Raw genomic sequence first — 22,089 nt, forward strand, 5'->3', positions numbered from 1 at the left:
ATTTTAAATGACGATATGCCGGAAATTTGTCGTCTTATTTATATCAAAAGAAGATGCCTCAATCAGATGATTGTCAATAGATCATCTTTGAAAATCTCGAATCATACATTATATTCTTATTTATTTCTTTCTCGATAACGTATAATTTTAATCATTCATTATACGAGATGAGTTTGCGCGTCTCTACTTATTGGATGATTCGTTTTACCTTTCAAAATTAATCTTATTTGCAATAACAACTATTTCATTATATGAAACGGATTCTTTAACAATTCAATAATAATATTTTTTTAAAGACTTTTAATGTTGATTATTAAATATTCAGATAATTTGAAAAATTATAATAAATATTATTCGATCATTCGATCATTCACATTTAAAAGGTTAAATTATTGTGATTTCTTACAATAAATGTGTATTGAAAATTATTTTACTAAATTATATACAAAAAATTTATCCGATAAGTTATTCATTTTCAAACAATTCAATACACCACTATAATGAAAAATTAATTATTAATTTAAAGGAATTATTTTATATATAAAAAAGAACATGGCCAATTTTTAATTACGCACTATACCTTATCATTCCCGTCAACTCTTCCTTCATGCCCAACAACTTCTTGATATGTTTCATTACCAATAGTAAAAGGAAATTCATGACTACGTAATATAAAGTTGTTATATTCCATATCACGTATATTTATTGTTTCTTTCGATTTTATATAAGTATCATTGTTATTTGTTGAATCACTTTCTATCAAATGCTCATATATTTCGCGAGTACAACTTACTGTAATATAAAAAATAATAATTAACATAATAATTCTAATAAATGACTGAATATGTTAGGTGTACTGTACCTTCCCAATTTCCAGTTGAAGGGGATTTGTAATTCCTAGATATAACTATGTTTTCGTTAACACCTTTATTTAAAAAATATACTATGCTTTTTCCATAAATAATTGGATTGCTTTCATTTTTTTGGTCATAGTCTAAAACGATCCATAAAGAATTCGGATTGGATAGAGTTTGACTAGCGAAAACCTTAATCGATATAATTTTAACATTAAAAACATTAAACTAAAAAAAAAAATAAGTATAATAAGATTATTACGTACAATAGATCTCTTAGAGCCCGTTTTATAATGCACATTACAACTGGTTAAATATTTTCCAGTTGCGACATGTTTTAGAGTAATACATGAACCAAAACGAATCAATTTTTGTTGTTCTAAAAAACTTTGATTAAAATATATGATTAAATCATTTAATGATTTAATTTTCTCTAAATTATCATTAATAAAATAATATTGAAAAGAATCTTCAGATAATTTTTCTAGTAACAATTTCTTTTGTTCTTCTACATTAATTTCCGCTTCATAACAATATTCTCTGAATATATTAATTAATTGAATATAATTCTTATTTTTTGGATCAAATTTTAACTTTTGTAATTTTTTTTTAACGGAATGCTTAAATGAGATAAAAAAGATATCATTTTTTAAAGTATTTAAAATTTCTTCAAAAGTATTTGCTTTAGATACGTTAATCGAAGGATGAATCATGGATTTACAAAATTCTATAATATCTTCTTTTTTTGTAATTTGATTTTTATAACAATATAATTTGATCGTATTTAACCATACTTCTGGATGTATGGTTTCATCGTACTTTATAAGTTCCATGTTTTCAGACCACACTCCATAAAACGGACGTTACGATTTTCAATTTTTAATGACGATATTCCATTTTCCCACCTATTTATATAAAATCATTTGTACTACACCGAGAAAATCTTCCGTATTTTGGTTAATTTATTGGTCATCTGACAAACTGACAAATCAGTTGATATATAAAATTTCAAATTTCTTTAATTTTCTCGGTTCCTTTTCTTCATTTATCAAAAAGATGCCTCACACTAGTCAAAAAAGAAATATTCGGCCTTGATAAAATTCGGCCCAAATCAATGTCAATTCGGCCTCAATTAGTACAATTAGTAATGATTTACGATTAGACAAAGATTTGACTTTGCCGAATAATGGTAATTTTTGCAAGAATCGATTATCCCATTTGAACCGGCTGATCAGCGAAAGATAGTCAAAAAAGTTAATATATAAACCTATTTTTAGACTTTCTTGGGATCTTTTTGTAATAAAAAAACCGATTCTTATTAGTTATATCATAATGAAAAAAAAAATCGGTTTTTTTTGTTAAAAATCCGATATAGTCCCATTTTTTTTATAAATCAGATTTTACGGTAAAAATTTCCGACAACCCGAAAAGTTCTCAACCAAATTTTGCTAGGTGTCCTAACGAAAAAATTGGAATACAATCCAGATCTGGTCCATTTCATTCGTATCGTATTTTTTTTTGAGATATTTTGCGGAACTCTAGTACCAATTTAAAACTAATTAATCTTACATGGTAACTCTATATAATCCTGTTGCTGAAGAGAGTTGTCCTTTTGACTTTGCTGCAAAATAGTATCTCTATTATTGGACTTTCTCTTTTTTGACGGGACCGATGATGTATTCTCTCCGCATCGTTTATTGCATACAACATTAGTCACGTCTTTTAAGGTATTTTGTTGTTTCCATAACTTACTTACCCTTTTAGTATCAGCCTTTGCAAAAAAAAGAATAGAAGTGAGAAATAGTATAGTAAAATCAAGTGAAACATCATTGATTGATTGATTTAAACTCAGATTCTATAGTGTTTACATCTGATAATAGTATATTATTAAAAAGTTAAATTATCGTGATTTTTTTACAATAAATATGTATTGATAATATTTTACTAAATTACGGTATATACAAAAATTTATCTAATAAGTTATTCATTTTCAAATCATTCAATACACCACTGAAATAAAAAAAAATCATTTTAATAACTCGAATCATTTTTTGATATAAAAAGAACATGGCCAATTTAATTACAAACTATACCTTATCATGCTCGTCAACTCTTCCTTTATGCCCAACAACGTCTTGATATGTAATTCATGACTACGTAATATATAGTTGTTATATTCCATATCACGTATATTTATTATTTCTTTCTATTTTATATAAGTATCATTATTATTTGTTAAATCACTTTCTATATCATAACTTACTGTAAAATAAAAATAATTTAACATAAAAATTCTATTAAATGATTTAAAAATATATTAGGTATACTGTACCTTCCCAATTTCCAGTTGAAGGGGATTTGTAATTATTAGATTCATCAGATATTCATAGAAACCCCCCTTTTTTCATTAAGTAAACTTCACTTTTTCCATAAATAATCGGATTCCTATTATTGTTTTGATCAAGGATCCATAAAGAATTTGAATTGGATAAAGCTTGGCTAGCGAAAACCTTTAACAAATATAATTGTATTAGTATTAAACCAAATAAAAAAACTAAGTAAAAAAGATTATTACATACAATACTTCTCTTAGAGCCCGTTTTATATTGTACATAACGTCTAAAATATTTTCCAGTTGCGACATGCTTTAGAGTAACACATGAACCAAAACGAATCGATTTTTGTTCTAAAAAGCTTTGATTGATTAAATCATTTAATGAATTGATTTTCTCTAAATTATTATTAATAAAATAATATTGAAAAGAATCTTTAGGTCATTTTTCTAGTAACAATTTCTTTTGTTCTTCTACATTGATTTCCGCTTCATAACAATATTCTCGAATATATTAATGAATTGAATATAATTCTTATTTTTTAGATCAAATTTTAACTTTTGTAATTTTTTTTTAACGGAATGTTTAAATGGGATAAAAAGGATATCATTTTTTAAAGTATTTAAAATTTCTTCAAAAGTATTCGCTTTAGATACGTTCATCGAAGGATGAATCATGGATTTAGAAAATTCTAGAATATCTCCTTTTTTGTAATTTGATTTTTTTTATAACAGTATAATTTGATCATACTTCTGGATGTTGTACTGTATTAAGTTCACGCTCCATCAAAAACGGACGTGACGATTTTCTGACGATATTCCATTTTCCCACCTATTTATATCAAATCATTTGTACTACACCGAGAAAATCTTCCGTACTGATTTTGGTTAATCTATTGAAGTCATCTGACAAACTGACAAATCAGTTGATATAAATTTTTCAAATTTTTTTTTTTTTAAATCTTTTCGATTTTTTATTTCTTCATTTATCAAAAGATAATGCCTCAATTACCAATAGATATTTTGGAAGAAATTTTTGAAAATCTTGAATCATTAATTCCTACATTACATTCATGTTTATTACTTTCTCGAGAATGTTGTAAAACGATAATTCCAATATTATATCGTCAACCATTTCATTATACTAGAAAAAATCCTTCACCAAAATTAATTGATACATATTTATCAAATATAAAATCAAATGATATTTCACAAATAATTAAAATTGATCTTGAATTATTAGAAAAATTTAATATTGATTTATTAAAATCATCAAAAAATGATGCTGATGATGATAATAATGATTCAAATAATGAAAATCAAAAATTTTCAATATTTAATTATCATTCCCATTTAAAAAGGTTAAATTATCGTGATTTATATGATTTTAGTTTAATTTGGTATAGGGATAAACAAAAAATGAATAATAATAATAATAATAATAATTTAAGGATTAATATTAATAATTATGAAAGATATAAATTTACCAATCCAACGGAAGATGAACCTCATAGTCAAGAACCTATGAGAACTTTATCAAGAATTTTATTAAATCTTTTTATGAGTAAAGGTGCTAAATTGGATTATTTATTTATGGATTCTGGTAAAGAATTAATTGATCAAGGATTAAATATTAACGATATTAACGGTGATAATGATGAAATTGATGATGATGATGATTTTGAAAATTTTATTGATGAAGAGGATAGATATCTTCAAACTCCGACCATATCATTTCCTGTATTTGACAATATTCAAAATTATTTTATAAGTGATTTTGGTTTATCAGAAAATTTTGAAAGAAATTATGTTTTGATTAATGATGATAACAACAACAACAACAACAACAACGACAATAACAACGACAACAACAACGACAATAATAATAATTTTAATAATTATAATAGTGATGATGATTATGATTATAATTATTATAATGAACAAATTCATGGGAAATCAACATTAAGTGTTAATCCTAATCCTATATTAAAAAATTTTTTAGAAAATTTACAAATATTTGGATTTTATGGTAGAGGTAAAAATCAAGAAAAATCTTTTAATAATATTTCATCAATTTGTAATAATATTGAAACTTTAATAATAAATTTAACTGTTAATGATGAATGGAATACTGATAGGGCAAAAAAAGAATTAAAAAGTTTAAATAATTTAATTAATAATCAAAAAAATTTAAAAGAATTTATTTTCGTTGAATATCAAGGAAAATTTTGGTGGAGTCCTTCTTCAAGATTAAAGGATATGGAAATTGATTTCTCTCATCATATACATAATTTATTGGTTGTAGAACTTTATGATGTGGATTTTCAATTATGGAAACCTTTACATGTTTTCGCTTCTTTAACAAATTTAGAAGAATTGGCTTTTATAAGTTGTAGACATCAAGAAAATGTTATGTCTCCATTAAAATATTCTTCTTATAAAAAACTTAAAAAATTATCAATTATTGGTTGGAATGGTATCACTTTAATTGATCCAAAAGTTGTTGAAATTTTAATTGAAAATTCTATTAATTCTTTAAAATCTTTATCAATTATATTAACTCATGATGTATCTACTATAGTATTAAATTTAATTAATAAATTTCAACCAAATTTAGTTGAATTATCTTTAAAATTTGATCAAACTCATTATATTACTTTACAATCTCTTCCTTTTTATGGTTTAAGTAATTTAGAAAAATTAACTTTAAGTAATTGGGGTTACGTTCCTATTGATGTTGAATTAATCTTACCTTTATTGGGAAAAAGTTTACCTTCAAATTTAAAGAAATTACAAATTTTGGCTCGTTGGACTTTTTCAATTAATGCTCTTAAAGATTTTCTTAATAATTGTGAAGCAAAATTAAAATTTATTGATATAAGACATTGTACTGGTATATCTGATGAACATGTTGATCTTATTTGGTCGGGATTAGGTGATAGTTTGGAAAGGTTAATTATTAGAGATACTGAGAATAGAAGATTAAATGATGAAGTACCTTATGGTCAAGTTATTGAAGCAAGAAATGATAATTTTCCTGATATCAATTCTACCAATCCATCATCAAGTTGTAATGTTCCTTCTTCATCAAATGATACTCGTATAACGAATGAAAATTTTAAGGAAGAGAAACCTATTTATATTAAAAGGACTGAGATCGAACCTTCCGAAGATGAGGTTTATTCTTACGTTAGGATTGATCAACTTAGATACAGATGGGAATGATAAATTGTATAAATATGTAGTGAGAAGGAGTTGGAATTATTGCTTTTTTTTTTATTATTATTTTTTTTTTTTATTTGATTTGTTGAACTAATTTGATATAGAAAAAATTGAAAATTAGTTATTTATACTTTTAAAATAAAAAACAATTGTTTAAAATCTTAATAAATTACTTTTAAATTTATCCAATACATTAATGAGATCTCTCGATCAAAAAAAAAAATAAATTAAAAATTTTATTATTAATCTCGATTTAAAATGTCTAATTAAATTAATAAAGGAGAATCAATAACAGCATATCCAGTGGCAACACCACCTTCGTTTGTTTTTCTTCCTTTGGTTCTCAATAAATGTCCTCCAATCTCATTAATAATAACTTCATCTTTACCTTTACCTCCAATAAATATACCATAAATTCCTAATTCTGAAATCATTTCACCTTCGACCAATTCACCTTGTCTTAGGATAATATTTTTCATTAATGGTGGTTGTATTAAATCCATCAAAATATACGATGATCTTTCTGATACTGATAATTTCGATAGAATAGACGGAATGTCATTTGCGTATATATTATTGCCTATTTATTTATAAGAAATTTTAAAATTAAAGAATTCGTAGATCATAAATAAAGAAAAGCATATTTGTTATAATTACCTCCACCTTCACGTTGCGGCTTCATCACATAATATTCAGGATTTCCCAAGGCAAGCTTTACAGCCGCTTCACCTTCAGGTGAAGAATCTAATGGATATAGGCCTGCAAAGCTTGCTCGAAGTCTCTTTGCGTCAGTTGGATCAGTTACATACCTAAATAATATAAATATAATATGATTAAAATATTTTTTCTAAAAATATATATACATATATATACACATCTTTATACCAACTTCTCTAAAACTCCTGGTATAGCCAATACTTGTTGAACCTTTTTAGCACCAACAAGTTGATACGAAACAGATGGACATTTAATTGATTTTGATCGTTCAATCAATAATCTAGCATCCCATTCCTATATAAAATTTTATATTACAAAAAAAATAATCAAAAATAAAATAAAATAAATAAAAAATCACGCTTGAGTAAAAAAATCTACAAACTTTCTTTGTAGGATGCTGTTCAGGTGAATATCCTGAACGGAAATATGTAACCGACACCTCTTTATCATCGCTAATAAATATACAAATTCATTAAAATAATACTTTTTTTAAAAAAATATATATATATACATATACACGATATAGGAATATTTAGAATCGGACTTACATTACTAAAGCTTTGGTATTGGGATCCAACTTTCCTTGTTCATTTATTTCCTTGAGTGTTTTACGTATAATATGTATATTATTACTATAATAAATGGAAAAAAAGAAAAATAATTAATTATTTGAAATCAAGTATCCTCGCGTCTCAATTAACAAAATAAATCTTATTTACTTGTTTAATAAGTCATATTCAATCCATTTTTGATCGAAAATATTCCTTTCCTCATCGATCACAACCATCATAACCACGGCACTAAAATTATAAAATATTATTAAGAAAAAAAAAATTAAACCGAATACATATTTAAAAAAATTACTTTGGAGACCCATAAAGCTCATGAGCCTTTGCAATTCCTTTAGGTATACTCGTCATTGAATCATTTAACGGCAAGGAATCACTTTTTAATAATTCTGATGAATTATAATACTCAGTAGCTTTCAATAAATATCTAAGAAATTAAATAAAATAAGGATTAGATCACGCGATAAAATTTGTTTTAACCGATTTTGTATTAAGTTCACCTGTGTAATTCTCCAGTTAAATATGATAAACTAGAGAATGAAGAAGAAATTGTATTAAATTCAACTTGTAAAATATTAGCTTCTGTTGCATCTGGTGGAACTTGCAAAAGATAATCCGATCTATGTAATCCCAGAGAAATTGGCTATAAAAAATTTGTCAAATTAGTTTTATAAAATAAGATAAAATATTATAAATATAATTTAATTTACCTGAACAATTCCTTCCTCCTTTACTTTTAAATAGATTTTATAAAGATTATCAACAAAATCATCAACTTTAGTTATCCTAATTTTTTATAAAAATCTCCAATGAATATAAATATACGTTACAACAACAAATAAAATTAATTTTGCTCATACTCTTCAACAACTTGTGTGATGAATTCAGAATCCTGAGATAATTTATGAAATAAAAGATTAAACATAGGTTGTAATTCTATAGCTTCTTCATAAGTTTTTCTTGGAAAAGGTGAAGGAAATAAAGATACAGGTGCGTGCATAACAAAAGAATTATTGGAAACATTAGTTGGTGGACGAATTATTAAGCCATGAGAAAGTGACCAGTCTATTGCTAAATTTTTTAAAGACTGTAAATTTTCATCAGAAATGTTTGGAGGGTATTTGGGGAAGAAAGTTTCAGACATTTTCTGGAGAGAAAATTTATTTTTGAAGTCTACTAGTTAAAGTTCATATCTGATATATATTATAATCGCGTCTTTAAAATTCGGTAAAATTAAAGTCGATCATGACAAATCAAAGCTGGATTATAAATTCGGGATCGGGAGAAGGGAAAATAAACCGCTCTTAAATTTTGGTAAAATTAATTGTCGATCATGACAAATCAAAATCGAAATTTTTCGGCCGCACAACATGTTAAAAAAAAGTGAGAATCGTCACATCGTTATATTTTTAATTTCTCCCTAGAATTTTTATTGTTTTCACTATGAATCATAATAAATATGATGGAACCATTCATCCAGAAGTATGGGTTAGGCAAATTCGATTGAGTTTTTATGATCAAAATAATGAAAATACTAAAAATGAACAAGAAACTGTTGATTATTGTAAATTATTAATTCATCCTTCTATTAAAATTTCTTCCGAAACAAATTCTTTTGTTGGACTTGTTAATGATCTAAAATTGGATACTTCTTATGACGCTTTTAAAAAATCTATTAAAAAAAAAGTACAAGAATTAAAGTTTAATAATATTAATAAAGATAATGGCGATGATGAAAGTTTAAAATTCTTGAATAATTTTATACAACTTTGTTATGAAGGTGAAATAACTGAAATTGGAGAACGAAAAAGACTATTCTTGAACGCCTTATCAAAAGGTTCCCTTCAACATTCTCTTATTGATAATAAATTCGACAAAATCAACTCAATGGAAAAATTATCCAAATATTTTTATGAAAGCCTTTTAGATGAGCCTAAAACAGTTGAAAATGGTTCTTATATTACTCTGAAACATGTTGCAACCGGAAAATATTTGTCTAGTTGTACCGATAGCTATGAAAGAGGTAGTGGATATAGTGGATATTTGGTTAATACATAACAATATTTTAGACTAATTTATTTTGTTTTAGATAATATTATTAACAACGTTATACATTCTAGGTTTATGCAGGTCCAACCGTTCCAGATACAAGTTGTGTATGGAAAATTAATGAAGATCAAGAAAAAATTAGGAATAATCAATTAGGGAAATTTTTGACGATTTTTTATGGAGATTTATTTACTTTAACAAACAAAAATATTGAATATAACTTAAGTGTAAGTGGTGATGATGAATCTCCTGCAACTAAAAATTCAAAAGGTGATATTCGTTATATAAAAATTTTTTTTTGTTTTTCACGTATAAAATGATTTTTTAACTTATGAAATAATTTATATCACAGTATGTAATGCGAGATATGGCTCACTATGGCATTTTAGAAGTACTAACTCCGAAAATCCTCCTTATGTGAAGAGTAAAGATATAATTAATTTACAAAGTGATCAATTCGTATTACGTAGTAGTGAATCTACTTTTACTTGTGATAATAAAACATATCAGGAAGTTGCTTGTCATAAAGAACGAATAGGTGGAAATGACGAGGTGAAGTAAAATCTATCGATCATATTTATTAATTTATTTAATGTAAATTAATTATATAATTTTAATGTTATTTACAGTGGTGCATTGAAATTATTGAGCAATCTAATCAGGAGCGAGGATAAAATGATTATGATCGATATATTCCACATGCATGTTGAGTACCAATAGTCCCAATAAAATTATAGTTAATATTTACTTTGGTGATTAGTTTAAATCATATATTTATTTTGATATTTTAACATTTATATAGATTTTACTATTTATAACAAATTTAACAAATATTTATTGAAGAATCGTTTATCTATGAATCTTCCGTGAATCCATCTTATTTAAAAGACAATAATTTGAGGGAAAGCAAATATGTAGTATGATGCTGTGAAAGAGATATATTTTATTGTTATTAACTGAAAGGTGCCTTTATACCGATAAAAAAGAAGGTAGCGTGTCAGAAATTTGAAGAATTTATTATAGTTATAGTAGTTTTACGAATAAAAATTTATGGTGTTCAACAGTCTACGTTAGTATTCAAAATTGTAGTTAATAACAAATTAATATTTCTTAGATTTTACACTAGATACAAGATATTAATCAACGTTCTTATATGATTTTTTGAATTATTATAATATCCAAATTCATTAATTAGGGTACGGGGAGTTAGGGTACAAGAAATTTCGTTGTAGAGTTGTAGGGATCATATTAAAAAGTAACAAATAGTATAGATGATAAAGCAAATTAATTTATAATTAACGCAAAAGCTTTTCAAATCATGCGGAGTACGTATGATTTATCGATTACGTATTTATTGACCAGTAAAATAAAGGGATTAATATAAGAGAGTCCGAACCTGCCAATATTTAATATACAGCATCAGTCTCTACAGTACTTCCTTGAGTAGCATTGGAGTACTATTCAACAGCAATTTTCGACATTTTGAAATAACCAATGCCCAGTGTTAATTGTGATTTTATTTTAGCTGAATAAACATACTTTGTGAGTTCTGAAAATTAAATGAATACTCCAATTCATTTAAGAATAAGGACAGTTTGATTCCGCCTGAATGTTCTGAAGGTATACTTTACCGATTATTTGTAAATAGATATCGTTACATCCGCATGATGCATGATGTATTACACGTGATAAATATGCCTCAATGGAAAGGTGATAAATGAAAATTTATACGGTTAGTTCATTGTTTTCATTGTTAATATGGCGTATTAAACTCGTAATATAAAAAAAGACTGATTGAGTTCCATTTATTCCATTTTCAAAATTTTGTAAGTAAATTTAACTATTTTCTATCTCAACATATTTTCTATTTTTCCAGTAGCGCTCTTGATAATGGACCTACTAGTCCTACCACAATATGATGATTACCATTCAACCTAAAGAATGGATTATTCAAGTCCATTTTTTTTGTTATAATAATCAAGCTACAGATGAACAAGAAGTACTTGAATTATGTAAATTAAAGTTAAATCCCAATTTTATATTTCTTTAGGTGGTGAATATTGCTGAAAAAATATATATAACTATAACTCTACATACTTTGTGGAGTTTTGGTTATCCTCATAATCGTGGAATAGCTGTTATGGCGAAGATAATAATTTTTTTTTAATTCATGTCAGAACCAAAAGTACATTGCATTTAACTTTTAATTACATATCTATATCTAAATCGGCCGAACGTAAGTAGTTTCTCTTAACATTATTTCCAGAAAATTAAATTCTTACTAATGAATCTTTTTTTTGCAGCATATTGTCCTAATAGAATGATTATCAATTTGTAAAGCGAGGTTAAGCTAATTAATAACTTCCACGATTACGTGCAATCGGGTGATATAATGATATCACCTTTATCTGAACATGAATGTATTTTATCTACCAATGACGATGATCAAAAACTGTTTTGCCTTAAAGGAAGTAAAAGGAAGAACTAAAAGAAATTCAGAGGTATATATAATTTATTAATTATTTATTTTAAATTTAAGTATTGTAACAATTGTAATAATTTAGAATTTTGTTGATTTACACTTTGCAGTTTTGTATTGAACTTGTACTAAGTATTTTTGTTTAATGATATTCATTCAATTTATATTACACAAAAATATTATTGACGAATCATAATTCACGATATATGCGGCACAGTAAAAAACATATTTCTCAATTCAGCTAAATGATTTACCAGTTTCAGTATATATAATAAGAGACGTAACTATAAAAGTTATTGTTCTCCCTTTCTTCAAATCTTTTAATTATGGAATTACCAACATATAATGGAACTTGTCATCCGGATAAATATATTAAAAGAATGCGTGCATATTGTAAAATAAATCAAATTACAAATGAAAATGAAATACTTGAATTATGTATATTAATGTTAGATTCTATTTTAACTATTCCTAATGAAATTAATTCCCTTGATGAATTGACTACATCTCTTAAATCACATTCAACTTTTAATATATTTAAAAATACTTGTAAAGCGAAATTAAAATTTTTAAAATATGTTTCTGAAAAAGAAGGAGGAAATACGGCCATTTTCCTTGCAAATTTTCGTTCACTTTGTGATGATGCAGAAATTGATGATGTTGAAGAAATTACAAACTATCTTTTAAATACTTTATCATCAGATAAATTCCTCAAGGTTGAATTTAAAAGAAAATTAAATGGTATTAATTCAGTTGATGAAATATTAGAAATATTTAGTGATATCGTAATTGATGAATTAAATGTTATTAGATATGGTTCTTTAGTAGCATTTAAACATGTTGCGACTGGAAAATATTTATCTAGTTGTAATAAAAATTATTCAACAGGTTCAGGATTTCAAATAGTTAGTATACTATATATATTATTATTATTAACGTTTAATTCATTTATAATACTAATGTGATTTCTTGTTCTTAGGTATTTGCGAAAAATAATTTATCACCAAACTCTGTGTGGGTTATTTCAAAAAATGTCCAATTGCCAAATGAACCTTTTGATAAACCTCTTTCATATGGAAATCCCTTTTATTTGATACATAAAGTTAGTGGTAATAAATTAGATATGGATAAAAGATATAAATCTCCTACAACTAAACATGCTGAAGGTATTTATTTTGTTTATTACTTTATAAACGATTTCACATATATAATCAGTTTTTTTTTCATCTTAGTGTGTACAGCGCCTACAGTATCACAACCTCAGAGATTGCGGCTTATAGCAATTAATCCCGTAAATAATGACAATAATAACAATAATAATTGCATATTATCAAAAGAAATAATTAATATACAAAATCTTGAGACTAAATTAATTTTAAGAAGTCACGATTTCACATTTACTCTTGCTAACAAAAATTATCAAGAAGTTGTCGGCCATGATAAAAGAATGGGTGGTAATGATGAGGTATGTTACTGTTATATATAGTATATATGTATATATTAGTATTTTACTCAGTTATAATTTTTAATCTATATTTCAGTGGTGTATTGAACTTCTTGATGGTACACAACTTGAATAGATAACGATAAAATCGATATTTTGCAAATGATTTATATTGAATACAGTTATTTTCTATCTTGTTCTCTCTTATATCTCTCAACTTATTTCTCATATTTCTTCCCGTCTGATTATAGATAATTCATTCCTGGAACTTAAGAGATTGGTGCATAGGATGGTTTCTAATATCGATGCCCCAAGTCTGTAAAAAGTCGGCAGCTTAGGAGATAATTTGAGAAGAAACTTACCACTTTATATTGTATTTAATCATCTTCTACCTATTTATATATTTTGCCAGATTTGCCGAGAGGCAGCAGTGCTCATAACACTGATAAGTTATAATAGCTAATCTATTAATTCATAATTTACTATTCATTATATTAATAAACTTTCTTTTGTTTTTATGAACCCGAAATTAGTTCGTGATCTATAAATTTTTTAATCCATAATTACAACGCATATATTGATTATTAAATATCGATATCTGGTCATTAACATGATAAGTGGCAAAACATAATTCATTTATTGAGCGAAGGGAAAGTTTTTTTCCTAGAATTTTATTGTCGGGTAGTATAGTGAAATTAATTATGGAATGTTTCGTTCGTTACAAAAAATTTTCTATTTTTGTTTGATCAAAATTAATTAATCGATTAAGGCGCATCAAAAATCGGTTAATCTATTAATTTAATCGGTTAAAATTCTCGAATAAGCTTACTTTGAAGACTTTTTAATATATTAGCAAGCTTATCAACCCAATTAAATTTTTTATAAAAACTCGGTGACTAGTATCATCTCTTAAAACTACAATATGTTGAACTCTTTACTCCAATTTTCTCAAATCACTATATGTTGACGCTTGATAATAAGGCAAATATCCTAATTAAATAATTATTCCACACGCTCTATTTCATAGCTCAATGATACCTGCTAAATTTTTGTATCTCAATATTATTCCATAGTTAATTTCATTTGAACCTTTATGATGCTAACGAGATCCCAAAAACCATGGAATTCAAAAATAATGAATTGATAATTTTTATTTATTAAATTTATAAAATAAAAGCAATACACTGTCACATTATATATATAACAAATATGGTATTAGTAGATTTATTATATATTTACTGTATATTTAAATGCTATTATAAAACATAAATGTATTTATTTTTATCTCTTCACACATAAAAATTATTAAAAATTAAGAAAACGTACGTGAACTTTTTTTTATATTTTCATAATTTTTCTCCGTACTGCCTTAGATATTATTTCACGGACCTAGTATATACTGAGACATTAAAACCTTGGGTGGTGTAAAGAATCCTCGTTACATCAAGCCCTATTACTTCTACTTCATCGCCGAAGTTTAATCTTTTCGTCCACTAAGCCCTGGGCTTGGGCACCTGGTTAGTTCAAATTATAATAATATATGACAAACGAAAAAAGATTCTCGTATATTTGTTTTAGTACGTCTAACGATTTAATTGATTTAATTGAACTTTTCTTATTAAGTGTATCGATATATTATAAAAAGATACTAACGTCATTTTCATGTATTATTATAATTTTATAAAATATTTGAATTATAAAAAATGAAAACAATATGTGGTAGCCTTTTTTATACGTTCAATGTCTAATTTTTATTTTTATCTTTATAGCTGAATGAGAAATATACAATGTATCATTTAGTCAAGAAGACTCCAAACTAAGCGAAGCAATCAATTCCCAATCGACTACATAAAAAAGCATTGTAAAGCTGCTCGAAGACAACATCTTGTCGTATCCGTGAAGTGAGATAATTTAAACTTCGTCCCACTGTAATTTTTTTTAAAAAGACAAGAATATTGTTAATTTAACAATCACGTGAACAAATCCAATAAAATTCGTTAAAATATACAATTACTACTTTACTTGAACCACTCTTAAACCGCGGAAATAGGATGAACTTTATCGGAGAACATGATTCGTGAATTTCTGAATAACAATTCGGACAATATATTTAATTTTCCCTTCTTCAGTCAACAAAGTTCGGATAAATCCATAATTCAAAATGGACATGTTACATCAATTATCCTAATTTAAACAATTGCTTCGAAGTACCACTGGAAGTACAGTCAGTACAAGGCCCCTGAATATGAACATTGATCATTAGAATTTATAACCTCCGTCCTCCGCAGTGATAATAGAAAAATATCATATATTGTTAATTGTCAATAGAATATTTTAACCAGATTATCTTTTGAATAATAGAAGAGGAATGGAGATAAATCACCCTATCAACAAAAAAACCTGTTTTACCTGTTTTATTGTAAATGGATGATCCGTAAAATTTCTAATACGGGTCAGCATTACTTGATAATTTTGGCCGATATTGCGAAACCCAACATGACGGGAAGTTGATTTACCGATATACAATAAATTAATTACCTATCATACAACAATGATATCGATGCCGCCGATTTTTCTCATCATAAATAATGATCTACTTCATTAAAATATATAATTTTGTGGATTGTTTTTCAAGCTTTTTCAAGTTTTAGATTGTTCATTTTTAATACAATCGATATGACAAGTCCGATACTCCGAATATTTACGTAAATTATTTGTGTAATTTTTCTCAATGATTAAAAAATCGGTAGATTAAAAAAAGAATATTATTAATTTAGTATGAAATATATAAAACAGGAAAGTAGGTTTTTTTTCAATGATATTTAGTTGATGATTGAAAATGAAAAAAAAAAACTAAACCAAAAAGCCTCTTTTACTTTTTAACAATAAATAATAAAAAATAAATTGACTCGTAAAATTTATGTCATTTAATCTTATGCTATTGGCGCAATTAAACTTGCAAGTTTAGCCTATTTTTTTTTTTTGGTTGAATTTTATTGAAATGTTCATACAAAGAAACTTATTGAAGCTGCAATTCGTACATCATTTACTTTTCTCTCTTTATCAAGATGATCATAAAATAAATAATTTAAACAAAAATGAATTTTACCGAGAATAAACAAATAATAAATAATAACTATGTGGGAAATTGCCCAAATACAGGTTATAAAAAAAAATTTTCAGTTTGTGGCGTTTATTATAAGAGGAAAATTTTATTCAAAAAAAACAAACAAAAAGAAATTAAGTTTTCGTTTTATTTGTTTTTGGGTGACAAAGTATGAAAAAGGATCTCTTTAGATAATAAAGGTTAGATTAACTACGGCCTACAATAAAAATATTAGACTATAAAAGCATTTTTATATACCAACGAATCAAAAATACAATTAAACGGCGTGGGCGTATGCAAAGTTGATCTTTCAGCTGTTAACAGGTTAATCATAACAAATTTAATTTAAATTTGAATTTTCTTTGTCTTTTGCCTTGAAAATTTTCAATATTGTCGGAATTTATGTACCGAAAAAAAGATGAGGGTACTCACCTCACTTCTCACAAATTATGCTAAAGTAACAAATTTAAGAATTCATCAAACCAAATGTGGTAAACAATTTCTACAATTTCCGCCAAGTCATCATCATTGTAAGAAATAAACATTTAGTAATCATGTGGTGTATATGAAAGGAAAATTACGTGATTTACGTCTTTTTCAATGATTTCTTGATAATCCAACAGATATAAATACTAGGTCATTTTACCGTCCTCGGAACCTCTCAAGACCTTTGCATCTTTCGCAAAAATCTTCTTTTATCAAAATGGCTTCCCAAGTACCATTACAAATATCAAACACAACAACAACCAATTTGAGCTCGGTTGACGCTCGAGGAGGCCTACGCAAGAGTTTTCCTCATTGTATCGCTAATAACCTTCCCAAAGAAACTGTAAAATCTGTAATTGATAATATCTTTAAAAAAACTTCTGGCAAAGACGCAACATCAGTTTATACGTCTTCAGCCGAATGGATTCAATCACTTTCCACCTCAATTGCTAATGAACTCTCCGCAAACTTTAATGTTCCTGCTGAAAATTTCTCAGAATCCTCCACAAAAATTGCTAATGTTGTTTCTGGTATAGGAAATGGAACTTGGTCATCTGGTATTACACCTATTAATGCAATTAAGGATCTTGAAACAAATGTCCCGTTGTATATTTCCGATTACTTTGATCAATTGTCTGGTTGGTCAAGAGAACATGTTTTCGACGAACAAAAAGCTAGAATTGGAAGCATTATTTCCGGTTTAAATAGTTCAAGTAAACCTTACCCTGCAGCAAGCCCTCATGGTCCCGAAACCGCTTTATCCGGAAAATATGGTAGGAATTTTTTTTGTCGAAATTAAATAAAAAATCAACATAAAAAATTAATATTTTTTTTTTTCTTTTATTTTAATATAGTGAAAATTAACTGGAAGCTATCCGCTGCTAACGTTGACCGCCCATTTAACATCAGTCCAGGCACTGCTTCATTTAGTTCGGAAGCTGAACCAAGTAGCGGTGAAGTTTACAGATACTTTGCATTCATTGATTCTAGCAAGCTAGCCATTTCAATGGAAAAAGATGGTTCAATCAAGAAAAATCTTTACAATTTCACTGATCCTTCCCAGCTTTGGAGAATTGGTAGATATATTAAATATATTCATTCCATTAGTCTTTCGTTTTTTCATTTCCTAACGGTTAATCACGTGATAATACAGATAACTACGGAAACTTTTATGCGTTGTATAATAAGAAATATGGAGCATATCTAGGAAAAAGCCTTAAAGCGAATAAAGAAAAGTAAATAATTTTCTTTTCTTTTTTTTAAATAAAATAATTGACGTTTCAATTAAGCTATATTGTTTATCAATTAGACCCGACAACAACTGGCATGAATCTGCAGTTTATCTTGTTGAGAATGATGAGCACACTTATTCGATTGGATACACGCGTAATAATAAACAGCTTGACTCTGCTGATATATTGAGAAATCTTACCCTTGGTAAAATTTAATTTTAACGTTATAAAAAATGCATTTTACTCATTATATTTAAATAAAAACTTTTTTTCTTTTCCTTTTATAGTTACTATCCCGTTAGTAGCATGGCGTAATCCTTCAGGAAAATTCGTGAGCATTGAATCTAATCAAGGATCTTTGAATTTTTCAGATGGTGAAACACACGGAAGTACTACAATTCCAAAACCGGAACAACTCTTTTTATTCGTTCCTCATCCAGGTAATTATTTGTAATTCAAGGTCAATTGATCATTTTTTTTGGAACGAAAGAAATCATGAATTAAATTTTCCTGTTTTAAATTTTTATCACATTAGATTTCTCAACCAAATCAGTTATTATTGGCCAAAATGAAAAATTCCTTGAATTTAATCCATCAGATTCAAACAAATCATCATCTTTTGGCTTCGAGCTTAAAACTCCTGAAAGATTACCTTTCATATTGTTTGACTATGATCAAAATATTTACCCAAGGTAATCAATCAACCATTAAATCAAATAAATTTCTAATTTTAAAAAAATAAGTAATTTTTACTTTTATTAATCATTTTATACGTTCTTATTATATAGGGGCGCAAATTTTTTAGCTTCTCGCTTGCAACAACCTTCAATTTCAAAAGCGGCTGTTCCCCCACCTGGTAAAGGAACGCGAGTTAGAGTCTGGAAATCTGATCCATCTGTCAAGACAATCGGTATACGCGAACTTTTCTTAATAAATACTGATATAAAATCGGGACCAGTTGATTCTTGGTTCGAAACAGTATCAACAGCAAAACCGATAGCTCCTGATACAAATGGAGATTTCTTATTAGATTTTGACAATACTCCTTCACAAGCTCCCAACGAATCAGATAATCACACTCGATTTGATGTTGTACATACTTTTTCAACTGTTCGATATACATATGATTTGTTATTGGGTGATTTAGAATATCTTGATGGAAATCCACCACAAATAACCAGACCTTGGGGAAATAAAAGACTTCAAATATTTCCTCATGCTGGAGAAGAAGCTAATGCTTATTATAGTCGCGAAGAAGGTGCTTTGAAATTCTTTTTCACCAAGAGAAAAGATGGTACACCAATCTTTTTGTGTAGAAGTTTAGATGTGGTGGCTCATGAAGCTGGCCACTCCTTTTTGGATATTTTACAACCTCAATGGAGATCTGATGGACAAACTGGTGGTTTCCATGAAGCTTTCGGTGATTTATGCAGTTTATTTGTTCTTATCTCTATGGTAAGTATACATTGTTAATAAGTAAATCAAAATTATTTTAAAAATTTAAAATATTAAAAATTTTTTTTTTTTTGTTAGGCCGATATTGCAGATTTATTTGTTACTTTAACAAAAGCAAATTTAAGAGACCCGAACAATTTCTTATCAGCTGTAGGAGAAGAATTTGGAGACGCCTTATTCAATAATAAAGGAAAAGGTTTAAGAAACTTATCTAATGATCTTATAGGTTCCAAAGCTCAACCCGAAGTACATGCTTTATCTTTGGTAAGTATAAACTTCATGTAAGACTGAAGTGTATGACGTAGCACGAAAAAATTATTAAACTGATTGTCTTTTTTTTAGGTTTTCAGCGGATTTTATTATGATGTATTAGTTGATGTATTTGCATTAGAAAGGAATCCAGCAATTAAGGGTGACACTGATACTTTATTGGATGTGAGTATAAATGGTTTTTTTATTTTTTTTAAAAAAAATTTCAATTACTTAATTTATAATAATTTTTTTTATATGCATAGGTTGCGACTGCCTTGCGCAGAGCTCTTATTATTGCAATACGAGTATCTTCCGAAAGTTCAACAAAAACAAAATTCCAAGAACTTGCAACAAATTTGGAAACTGCTTTTGAAACTTTAAGTAGAAGATTAGGAGTAAATTTATCTAGCTGGACAGAAGTTGTACGAAAGCATGCTAAAGCTAGAGAATTATCTATTGCTGGCTTGAGTTAAAGAGTTACATTCTGTAGTTTTTGTAAAAGAAAGAAATTAGTTACGTATTATATACATATATAGTTTATTATTATCTTATTATATTTATGTATATTGAATATGAGTCTTTTTTATGTATAATTTGAATATATTTGTGAATAAATATTAAATTTATTAAAAAAAAAAATACGAGTCTTTATTATGTATAATTTGAATAAATTTGTGAAATAAATATTAAATTTATTAAAAAAATTTACGTGTCATCAATTTTATTTTTACACAAATTACAAAACTACAAAATAACTATATAACTATAATTACTATGGTAGAAAAAAAAAGATTTACGTGTCAACACGAAGAATAAATCACGTGATTTGGAGTAAATGCAATGACTGTATGTATAATGTTGGTCAAATATCTCGCATTAAAAGCATTAAAACATCATTCCTTCATCAAACGTCATTATTATCAGATATTGTAGACGACTCAACTTGTATCGAGCAATTTTCAATTAAATTTTCTTCATTTTTACTATATTCTTATTCTTTGTTTTCTTCCTATATTCTTAACTTACCCTTAACATTTCTTGATGAAGGTCATCCTTATTCCGTTTTATCTCATCCAGTGAATTATAAAGTGGGCAGTCGCGCCCTAGTCTAAAAAAAATAAAAAAAAATGCGAGCTTCACGGCTTTGATTTTCAAATGGGTTTAATTTATTTTAGTATATTTTTAATTTTATATTTTTAGGTTATGATTGACTAAAATTGAACATCAAATTATCGAAATTTTCTATTTTTACTTTTAATGTATTACGGTAAATAAAATGTATAATGTTTTATTAAACTTGTTGATTTGAAGAGTTCCCCCGAAAGAATAAATATAGTGTATGTTACATACCATATAGTGCTGCATACAGTACCCGAATCATTATTCAAGAAAGGCTAGGTTAGATTGAAAAGTACCCAGGCCTGGGGGTGACTATGTAAGGAGAGGGTACTACAGTCAGACCTCGATCTGATATTCGATATACCAATATATATTAAAAATTCGATTAAAATTTTACTTTCCTACTATATGAGAGAACATATAAATTATCAGTATAATTTTGATATAACGATATTTTTTTCAAAGATTTTCATATGGATCTCATCATATCGTTATATCCTTGTATACAGGGAATAACTTTTGGCCAAATATCAAATTTTGGCCAAAATTAGCACCAGATACTTTTCAAAAATATCGAAATTTACTGTTAAAATAGTATAAATAGTCACGGTACTTCAGAGGGGAACTATTGCAGGGGAAGGGGGGTACTGTACGCAACGTTGTACGATGATGAAGTCTTCTAATTTTCCAATTCCCAATAAAAATTGTAAAAAAGCTTCTAATGCATATAATAACATAAAAAGAAGCATATAAATTTAGAATGTTGAATAGAT

The 22,089-nt window shown here is 26.9% G+C and overlaps 7 protein-coding genes across 7 annotated transcripts; 4 read left to right on the plus strand and 3 right to left on the minus strand.

The window, feature by feature from the left end:
- Positions 1-132: 132 nt before the first annotated feature.
- Positions 133-1,728, minus strand: OCT59_013518 (uncharacterized protein). The gene is made up of 4 exons (XM_066141578.1): positions 1,121-1,728; positions 863-1,046; positions 581-792; positions 133-495 (listed from the first exon to the last, which is right to left on the minus strand). The coding sequence occupies exons 1-4, from the start codon at positions 1,685-1,687 to the stop codon at positions 466-468; spliced, it is 993 nt and encodes a 330-aa protein (XP_066001706.1). The 5' UTR covers positions 1,688-1,728; the 3' UTR covers positions 133-465.
- A 1,121-nt stretch (positions 1,729-2,849) lies between these two features.
- Positions 2,850-3,864, minus strand: OCT59_013519 (uncharacterized protein; the record flags this gene model as incomplete). Its single annotated transcript, XM_066141579.1, has 5 exons — positions 2,850-2,864; positions 2,948-2,988; positions 3,277-3,364; positions 3,434-3,548; positions 3,665-3,864. The coding sequence occupies 5 exons, from the start codon at positions 3,862-3,864 to the stop codon at positions 2,850-2,852; spliced, it is 459 nt and encodes a 152-aa protein (XP_066001707.1).
- A 293-nt stretch (positions 3,865-4,157) lies between these two features.
- Positions 4,158-6,411, plus strand: OCT59_013520 (uncharacterized protein; the record flags this gene model as incomplete). Its single annotated transcript, XM_066141580.1, has 1 exon — positions 4,158-6,411. The coding sequence occupies exon 1, from the start codon at positions 4,186-4,188 to the stop codon at positions 6,409-6,411; it is 2,226 nt and encodes a 741-aa protein (XP_066001708.1). The 5' UTR covers positions 4,158-4,185.
- A 70-nt stretch (positions 6,412-6,481) lies between these two features.
- Positions 6,482-8,838, minus strand: OCT59_013521 (uncharacterized protein; the record flags this gene model as incomplete). Its single annotated transcript, XM_025333794.2, has 10 exons — positions 6,482-6,988; positions 7,066-7,217; positions 7,298-7,419; positions 7,508-7,577; positions 7,674-7,757; positions 7,845-7,925; positions 7,990-8,121; positions 8,195-8,337; positions 8,405-8,480; positions 8,555-8,838. The coding sequence occupies 10 exons, from the start codon at positions 8,836-8,838 to the stop codon at positions 6,675-6,677; spliced, it is 1,458 nt and encodes a 485-aa protein (XP_025189737.1). The 3' UTR covers positions 6,482-6,674.
- Positions 8,839-9,137: 299 nt separating this feature from the next.
- OCT59_013522 (uncharacterized protein) lies at positions 9,138-10,417 on the plus strand (the record flags this gene model as incomplete). Its single annotated transcript, XM_025312437.2, has 4 exons — positions 9,138-9,740; positions 9,815-10,013; positions 10,096-10,295; positions 10,373-10,417. 4 exons carry the CDS (start codon positions 9,138-9,140, stop codon positions 10,415-10,417), a joined length of 1,047 nt encoding a protein of 348 aa, XP_025189738.1.
- Positions 10,418-12,548: 2,131 nt separating this feature from the next.
- OCT59_013523 (uncharacterized protein) lies at positions 12,549-13,802 on the plus strand (the record flags this gene model as incomplete). Its single annotated transcript, XM_025323810.1, has 4 exons — positions 12,549-13,127; positions 13,202-13,388; positions 13,455-13,687; positions 13,764-13,802. The coding sequence occupies 4 exons, from the start codon at positions 12,549-12,551 to the stop codon at positions 13,800-13,802; spliced, it is 1,038 nt and encodes a 345-aa protein (XP_025189739.1).
- Positions 13,803-17,190: 3,388 nt separating this feature from the next.
- On the plus strand, positions 17,191-20,833 carry OCT59_013524 (uncharacterized protein; the record flags this gene model as incomplete). Its single annotated transcript, XM_066141582.1, has 11 exons — positions 17,191-17,302; positions 17,396-18,031; positions 18,113-18,334; positions 18,412-18,493; positions 18,568-18,695; positions 18,778-18,930; positions 19,026-19,182; positions 19,279-19,945; positions 20,024-20,209; positions 20,288-20,380; positions 20,461-20,833. The coding sequence occupies 11 exons, from the start codon at positions 17,191-17,193 to the stop codon at positions 20,668-20,670; spliced, it is 2,646 nt and encodes an 881-aa protein (XP_066001709.1). The 3' UTR covers positions 20,671-20,833.
- Between the last annotated feature and the right edge of the window lie 1,256 nt (positions 20,834-22,089).

This window comes from Rhizophagus irregularis, chromosome 21 (genome assembly GCF_026210795.1).
Source record: "Rhizophagus irregularis chromosome 21, complete sequence".
Classification (NCBI taxonomy): Eukaryota; Fungi; Glomeromycota; class Glomeromycetes; order Glomerales; family Glomeraceae; genus Rhizophagus; species Rhizophagus irregularis.